Source organism: Nematolebias whitei, chromosome 19, assembly GCF_014905685.2.
Source record: "Nematolebias whitei isolate Nwh7 chromosome 19, NemWhi1, whole genome shotgun sequence".
NCBI classification, from domain to species: Eukaryota; Metazoa; Chordata; class Actinopteri; order Cyprinodontiformes; family Rivulidae; genus Nematolebias; species Nematolebias whitei.
The window spans coordinates 13321771-13330750 of NC_056516.1; the positions used below are offsets into that span (position 1 = coordinate 13321771).

The 8980-nt window shown below is 40.2% G+C and overlaps 1 protein-coding gene across 1 annotated transcript in view; it reads right to left on the reverse strand.

Annotated features, from left to right (window-relative positions):
- Positions 1 to 8980, reverse strand: part of fhod3a (formin homology 2 domain containing 3a) — a 97872-nt gene that overhangs the window by 37883 nt on the left and 51009 nt on the right. Inside the window, exons 4-11 of the mRNA XM_037693403.1 lie at positions 6768 to 6835; positions 6259 to 6364; positions 4257 to 4351; positions 3809 to 3920; positions 3596 to 3690; positions 2830 to 2973; positions 1685 to 1920; positions 1493 to 1519 (exon numbers count right to left, since the gene is read on the reverse strand). Coding sequence (XP_037549331.1) covers positions 1493 to 1519; positions 1685 to 1920; positions 2830 to 2973; positions 3596 to 3690; positions 3809 to 3920; positions 4257 to 4351; positions 6259 to 6364; positions 6768 to 6835 — 883 coding nt within the window. The remainder of the gene's footprint in view (positions 1 to 1492; positions 1520 to 1684; positions 1921 to 2829; positions 2974 to 3595; positions 3691 to 3808; positions 3921 to 4256; positions 4352 to 6258; positions 6365 to 6767; positions 6836 to 8980) is intronic.

An 8980-nucleotide genomic window follows, 5' to 3' on the forward strand; every position in this document is an offset into this window, starting at 1 on the left:
ATTGTACGTGATATTAAGAAGCTTGTAAGTGGCTGTTATGTTTAAAATTAGTGTTTATGTAATTATTTTCAGATTATATATCCAATGTAGCCCCCAGGAGGGCTGTGATCAGTCTTACATCGGGGAAACAAAACAGCCACTGGCCAAAAGGATGGCCCAGCACAGAAGATCAACATCATCAGGCCAGGACTCTGCGGCCTACACTCATCTCCAGGCCAGCGGTCACTCTTTCAGGGATGAAGATGTTCACATCCTGGATAGAGAGGAACGATGGTTTGAGAGAGGAGTAAAGGAGGCCATCTTTGTGAAAAGAAATCGTCCATCATTAAACAGGGGTGGAGGCCTCCGGGTTCAACTGTCCCCCTCTTACAATGCTGTGATTGCTAGTATCACTCAGCCCTCTGTGAACAGTAAACAGCCATCAGTGTGCTAATGATCCATTGTTAGGCTGATGGTCCTTCTTGAGCATTGTGATCAGCTAGTTTTGGTTGTCAGCAGCAAAACTGGTTGATCCACTCTGAGACGGTGCTATTTAAGAGACTGAGCTGAATACAGCTCCTCAGACTGAGGAAGTCTCTCGGATGAGAGACGAAACGTTTCTACATTTTTTTGTTGATTTGCTTTGTTTTGTTTTTTTGAATGTCCAGAGGACCAGATTTGACTTTTTTAGAATGTAGGTTTTATTTATTGGAGGCAGTCAAATTTGTTCATAACTTTATTATTAGTAAGCCTGATAGTTACTGGATCCAAGCAAACAGTTACCGGAACGCACCCTGTCAAAATAAGAGCGTTCCCAGGTCCTGTTCCAGCAGAATGGAAAAAAAGTCATATTCACCAATGATCATAGTTCTTTGTATTCATAAAGAGTAAAACAAAATGATAAACTTGAAATTTGTATTTGCAAGTTTGTGAAGTTGTAACATTTTAAATTGTATTTTTATCAAGGAAACATACAATACATGTACAAATGCTAGTTATGCACAACTATTGTTTATGTTCAGGCTGCTCTTTAATGCACTGTATTATATTACATTATTATTGTTTAGCGTATATCTTAGATTCTTGTACTGTTTATTTTTTTATATACCATACATTATATTTTTGCTATTTTTGGGTGTAACTGGGACCTTGAGTACACAATTTCATTCCACATCATGTACCACATGTGATGGGAATGACAATAAAGAACCTTGAACCCAATGATTAATATGCACATATTTCTGTCTTTACGTATATATTTATTTTGACAGTGTTGTACCCCATTCATTGTTGGCCTTTAGATGGTCACACTGAGCTAGTTTAACAGCAATGTGCTCATATTAGAGTTAAAGGGTGACCCTGAAGGCACCATCCACAGATGAGAACTGTTTTATGTCTTTAGTGCAGCAGAAGTCTTGAGTAGAAAACCCACACAGTGAGCACCGGGGACACACTGGAAGCTGTTACATCGTGTGTTTGAGGAGCAGCTCGTGTGGTTCTGGGTGGAACTTACATGGATGGAAGACAATCTGACCATGTTCTGAAGCAGAAAGTGGTACAAGAGTCAGATCTTGTCATTAGAGTTCTGTCACTCCGTCTCAAAAGAAATGTCTCCAAGGCATCGCAGTCACTCTGCTCTGTTACATCCCCTTCATCAATACCTCCATTAAACATGACGCTGCATTACGTCCCCCATTGCTCTCACCTCTCGCTCATGTCCTCAGCTCTGTGTCCACTAAAAGGCTGGAAGCCGGCTCTCTGTGGGGAGGCAGGACTGCAGGGGGAGGCATGTCCAGATCGTCCCAGAGAGGCTCGACGGCTCCGTCGCCTCTCCAAGCCTCGTTGTTTGTCCACAACACCGAGGCTAGACCGTCGGCGATCCCTGCATCCTGTTGGTGGGGGCTGGCTGTTGTTGTCACCGTCTTCGTGTTGTAAGGTCATCTGAAGGTAAAATAGGAGTGATGATTTTAAACATTAGGTGGATTAAACTAAATATGGTCAGTTGGTCTCAACACAATTGATCAAATTTTCTCAACAAGAAGACCAGGCGAAGGAGAGCCCTCCTGCCCTGATGGGACACTGGCAGCCGGATACACGATGGATTACTGGGGGGAAGTGGAAGATCGTGTGTCTGTCCATTTTGTCAGTTGAGGACGCTGAAGATGTGTACATATTTGGATTCATGATAACAGGATTTCTGCTTTTTGGAGTTGGTATATCGACAAATTCAGAAAACGTCGATAGCTGTTCCGGCCATTGTAAAGCTGTCTGGCATGTCTTTGAGATGTACTAGTGAGACTGTAAAAGGCAGATGGAAATTAACGGCACTCTGCCTGACCCAAAACAATGTTGCTCTCTGAACCTGGCCCCCCGTGTAAGCCTTGGAAGGTTGACTCTCTCAAATTTTACTGGATGTTCTGTGAACAAGCCGCTCTGCTCCCAACTCCCCTCCCTTCCCCATATGTCTTTATGTCTGTATGCTGCTGTTTTTTTTTTTTTTACAGCCTCACGCAGGGTGGGTTTCACAGAGTGAGATATGAATTTCCCCTTTTTCTAATCTAACAAAAAAAAGGAAGCACCTCTCAGTGAGGCTGCAGCCTCAGGCACCCTGTCTGTCGTTTGTTGGTTTGTTTGTGTTTCTTCGTGTTTCTTCAGATAGGCTGTACTGAAATGTAATTTTGTTATGCTTCTGTGCAATGACAATAAAGCTGATTCTTATATAATTTACTATATATGCATATAATATAATTTTTAGGTCTCTCGTAAATGAGTACCCGAGGCTCACTGGGATTAATCTGTATAAATAAAGGTTGAATGAAAACTATATAATTTATTTAGCTCGTCTCTGACCTCATAGATGTTGAGCTGTTCAACCAAGTCCAGGTCAGTGCCTTTCCGTCCCAGGTGTCTCTGGGAGACAGTCTCCATGCTTTGTTCCTCCAGACTGTCCACCATGTCATAGAAGGAATCCTGATCAGGCAGAGCTGCAAGCGTCTGCAGCAACAAGAGACGTGAAAATGAGTCAGACTTTTCCAATTACACAACATTTTAGCTGGAGAAAGAAGTTCCTGAGGCAATACCCTAAATATATTGTGACTTCAAAAGTATTCACTCCCTTTGGTCTTCTCTGTTTTGTTATTTGATCATTTTGGTAGATGTATTTTCTATATACGTACATATACAAGTACACCATTAAAGCCATGTTTTTAGGGTCATAGTCCTGCAGTAAGGTAAACTTCCTCCCCAGTCTCTGAACACGTTCCCTAAGTATTCTCTATATTTTTCTCCATCCATCTCTTTTTTTACTGTTTCCCAGTTTCCCAGTCCCTGCTGATGAGAAACACCCCCACAGCATGATGCTGCCATCACCATGCTTCACTCTATGGATGGTGTTCTCAGCATGATGATAGAAGTTTGCACCAAACATGGTGTTGTCTTAGGTGGCTGAAAAGTTCGGTTTTAGTTCGATCCGACCACAGCACCTTCTTCTACCTGTTCGGGGAGTCTTCGGTACACTTTAAATCAAACTCCGATCAGTCAGTTTAACTCAATATAACCCTGGTTAATAATTTGAAATATGCACAAAAGAACAAAGAGCTCATAAATGTCTACATACCTTGTTAATGAGAGTCATTGCATAGACTAGCAGCTCAGTGTCCACTCCGTCCTTCTCTTGCAAGATCTCCATAGCATTGGACCAGGGCTTACAGCCTGAAGTGTAGTCAACAAACACTGTATTTATGCTTAAGAACATATTGAATTCCTAATAATATAAACCAAACAAATGTAAAGAGAAAGCCCAGTTGAGTCATGCCAAGAGTATTTTCACCTCTCTTTGTGTCTACTGAAGTAATGGCCTGTATCAGCAGCGGTGCGTTGGACTCAGAGTACTCCACAAACACCAGCAGCAGCTTCAGAGCTGTTTTCACCACCAGACGAAACTAACGAAGAAAAAGAAAACTTTACTTTTTCGTGAACTGTGAACCACTGCGAAACAGCCTCAATATTTTACATTACACAAATACTGCGGGTGATTCCCCAAAATAAAAATCAGGATTTTGTTAATTTATGCGAGTCTTTTTGTTTTTATTTAATGGCCATGTTTTAAATAAACTGAATTAAATATAGAAATACTAAAATGAAAACACCAAAACACAACACAATACAGAAGTATTTTGTGTGCCTTTTTTTTATGAATAGTGGTTAAAAATAAAGTTTTCCAAAGAACGGGTGGCTTCCCAAAGATAATGACAGACTAGACTTTTTTGGGGTCGTACCTTTGAGCCAATAAGAGTGTAGAGCCACTGGATTGTCTCTTGGTGGCCAATGACTCCATTCATCCCGTCCACGTATAGCATTATCTGCCCCAGAGCTGAGAAAGGAGGAGAAAGACGCACAATTTGAGACCAAAAACCAAAAGAAACAAAGAAAGAAACATGTAGCTATTTTGAGCAGCACCATAGACAAACTAAAACCTAGTGTGCACTGAAGGAATGCACATCCTCCTTTGGTTTTAAACTGCTCAGCGATCATCTTCTGTTGGGATATGAAAGTGCTGTAGACATTTTGGTTAAAATGTTGAAAACAACATCATGCAACACAGTTAGCTCTCATGTGATCTGTTAGCACTCAGAGTATGTGTTGAGGAGGACTTTTGACTACTACCACATCAAATTTTTGCTCAATATATGTACAACTGACTGACTTATAACTATTTATGTGATAGTTCCCCTTTCAAAAAAATTAGTTGCAGACATACATCCAATGATTATTTTTTGAGGGTTTAACTAAAATCCACCAAAAAGGTCACGCGATTATTTTAGCAGACAAGCTACAGAGATGGGCAAAAATACTATCTACTAATGAGCACAACAAAAAATATTTGAAAGTGCAATATTTGTTCAGCTCAGTACTTCCTCCACAGCAATGCAGGAAATTCCTGATACGGTATTTGAATGTCTCAACGTAAGTGCTAAAAAAAAACATTTTGAACTCAAACTGATCTGGGAAAGCAAGAAATCATAAAGTTATTTTGTAAATACGTTGTTCCTTTTACGCACCAGCTCGTTCAAAATGAATTGAAAGGTGCGTCCATGACTGACATGTAGTGATTTCTATCAATAAGTGCTTAAATTAACCTAATTTAAACATAAGTTGGTTCTCAAACCAGGGTCCCCAGACCCCCGGGGGGTCAACAAGCCGGTGCTTGGGGGTCCACAAAAAAAAAATACATATATATATATATATATTTACAAGTTCGTAGATGTTTAACAACCTGTTAAAAGACACCTAATGCAGAAAATCACATCTAGTTTATTCAAAATTTTCTGGGGGGCCTCCCCCAGACCCCACTGCCCCCACCTGCCGGCCCACCCACTAGTTGTGTTCCAGCATCGATCTGTTTACAAATGAAGACCTGTTACTCATATTTGACTACTGCTGTTAGGATTCAGTTCAGTTTGATGTAAAGAGTTTTCTGTAGTAATTTGAAGAAGTGTCAGTACATTTACTATGTTCATTGTGTGAATAGGTAAAGTTTTAAAGTGTTTTTTGATGCTGTTAATTTACTCAAAACTGTCATTTTTGGAAGTTGATATAAATAAATAAAAAGTTGATTAAGTGTATCTTGAATAATAAATACTACACGTTAAAAAGTATAAAAAACATGTATTAACACTATGAAAGAATAGGTCTTAAGTATTTATGTTACACAAATATTTCCATTGCATTCCATTAAAAAACCTTGAACCTTAAACTAATTAATGTAATTACTACTTCATTCAGTTTACATTTACAGTATTTTGTCACAAATTCATCTATGCTGCAGAAAATTCACAGCACACAAAGCATTAAACCAAATCACAAGTGAAGTTATCGGTAAGTTAAAACTGTTTTTGCATTGTGAAGGCTCTGCAGAGGCTGTGATAGATTCTTAGATGGTCCTTCACTTTAACTCTTCATTGTGAAGATACAGGTACATGCATGTTTTTAGTCTGTGGGAGGAAACCGGAGTACCCAGATAAAGCCCACTCATGCATGCAAGACTCCACCGAGGGGGGCCCCCGGCCACGATTTCAGCCAGTAACCTGCTTGCTGAGGGGCAGCAGCTCTACCAACTGCGCCACTGTGCCGCCCCCAACAATATATTTAAAAATAATTGTTTTTAGATCAAACCTGATACATTTCCTGTAAATCTTCTGTTGGCATTGAGGCCAGCGAGGGTCCATTCAGACCCATAATCAAATGTTTCATGAAAATGGGAGCAAGAAAGAAATTCACCTCTTAATATGTAGTTCTGGTAGTTCTGGTCGGCTTCCGCTCCCACCTTGATGAGACATGTCAGACCTTCAGCCATCACAAACTCATGGACCAAGTCTTTGTCATCCTAGAATAAAGAAAAGACCAAAGAAATGAAGTCCAACTGTCTCCATACAACCAAAGCTGCACAAAAAGCCTCTCTTCCAGAGCTCATGATGCTCCATGCAATACCTTAAATATCCACCAGGTGTCAGTAGTGTGCAAGATGAGGATTAAAACTGATTTCCACTCAACTCCATGTGTAGTTGGTTACCAAACTTGTAGTTTGTCTGCCTCACACATATTTTGCACAAACTGACAAAGCTGAGTAAACCTGAGCAGCAGAAATCTGTGATGACGGTCCCTCTTTATACATTCACATGCAAACATCGCAGACCAACGCAAAGTCTTGCAGATGAATGCAACCTCAGTGGCTACAATAACCATCTGTATTCTGTCGCAACAAACTGGATGAGAAATATGTGTGCTACCTGAAATATTTGCTTTAAGGAGAACAGTGCCCTCCTCAGGTCACGCCCATTGGAGTTGTAGAGTTTTTCTGCAGAGAGACACACACATAAACATAAATCAAGACGTTCAAACATTATCTGTCAGCAGGCTATGCTTTATTTTTATTCTGATGAGAGCAGCCTCAGCTGTGTAAAACACAGACCATCTGGGTTTAACACAGCAATTAGATGGAGCCCATCGCACCTTACCGCTCCAGTCCCCTCAGGTGGAAACATTATCACACACTCTCAGCGTCCTCTCACGACATGGGCATGACATGTTCCTCACACAAAAACATACATGTAGGAGTCGTGATTAGAGTCGAACTGGAACGTTAACGAGCTGCCAGCCGGGTTTGAACAGTGAGGTATTCAGGTCACGAGACGGAAAAAGTTCAAGACACTGATATTTAACTTATCTGAAGCTGATTTACTCTCAAATTATATTTGATTAAAAATAAAAAATAATCCAACTCCAACAACACCAGGCTGAACACCGGTGATGTTGAAGAAAACTGCAGAATGAATGCAGCAACTCTGAAACCTCACAAATAATTAGAATAATAAAAGTTAAGTGCCCCAACAGAGACAATACACAGTTTCATGCTACATAAACCCTCTGTCTGCACTGAGAGTATTGTGGTGTTTTTGTGTACCAGGTGTTGCCATTCTTTGTGCGTTCTATCTGTCTCATTAGTCTCTTGTGTTCTTGACAACCGTACGGTGGAAATACAATGTTGTTGAAGAATATAGGTCAGGGATCTGCAAACTTTAGAGCTATTTTTGCCATATTGCTCACTAAAATGTGTCCCGAGCTGCAAAATGCGCTACAGCTGTGATTATCAACTGGTGGCCAGTGGACCACTGTTGGAGGGGGCTCTTTACCACCAGTAGGGGTGACATTGTTACACTACAAATATCGAATGATTGTTAACATTTACTGATGTTCTTACATTTTAAGATGAAATAAAATACCAGATACAAGTAGAACAGGGACAACATATATTGTTTTTATTTATTTTATTTTTTTAAACCAATTTTATAAAAAATAAAACACTGAACCTGGCAGGCCTAATCTCTTTATAATTATGATAAATATATTTAAGTACTCTTCTTTGAATAAATAAATAATATAGTTATATTTAAAATAAAGGCCAGTTTGTTGAATATGTAATTGAACTTAAAAACAAATAAATACTTCTATTTACATTTACATTTTTATTCTTATTGTCATTATATCGACACTATTCTTAGCGATTTGTCTTAAAGGTATTCCAAAATTATTCTGGATTTGGGAGAAATAACACCGTACGACTGGAAGTTGGTTTAAAGAAGCAGCTAACAAACTATTAGCATGATGTAGTCAACAGGTTTTACTCTGTATTAATACTATCATACACATATTTGCTAATGACTGGAAAACTGCTAAAACTAGTACTTTTTTGTTGGTATAAAAACCACGAAAATTCTGTTTTATGTTAGTTTTGGTCAAAGAGCTGTTGCAGAGGGACCAAAGAGCCACATATTGCCCCAGAGCCAAAGGTTGCAGACCCCTGAGTTAGATACCATACCATACCATTTTATTTATAGAGCTCTTAAAACAGCGACAAGGCCAACCAAAGTGCTGTACAGACAGAACAACAGGTAACACATGAAGCAAAATACAAAATTAAGTAAATCTGAATATAGACATAAAAACGATAATGACGACTAGATGTTTGTGGTTGCGTGTTTGTATTCCTGAAGTACTGTAGTCCTTTGCTTATTGTGGGGTATAGGGACCCCCCACCCCCCATCCATCCATTCATCCATCCATTTTCTTCCGCTTATCCGTGGTCAGGTCGCAGGGGTAGCAACTTAAGTAGGGAGGCCCAGACTTCCCTCTCCCCAGCCACTTGGTCCAGCTCCTACAGGGGAATCCCGAGGCGTTCCCAGGCCAGCCGAGAAACATAGTCCCTCCAGCGTGTCTTGGGTCTTCCTCTGGGCCTCCTCCCGGTGGGACGTGTCCGGAACACCTCACCAGGGAGGCGTCCAGGAGGCATCCTAACCAGATGCCCGAGCCACCTCAACTGGCTCCTCTTGACGTGGAGAAGCAGCCCCACCCCCCACGTGCTATAAATGAAAAGGTACAAAGTAGGGATAGTAGTACAAATAGTAATAAAAGTAGTATATATATATATATATATATATATATA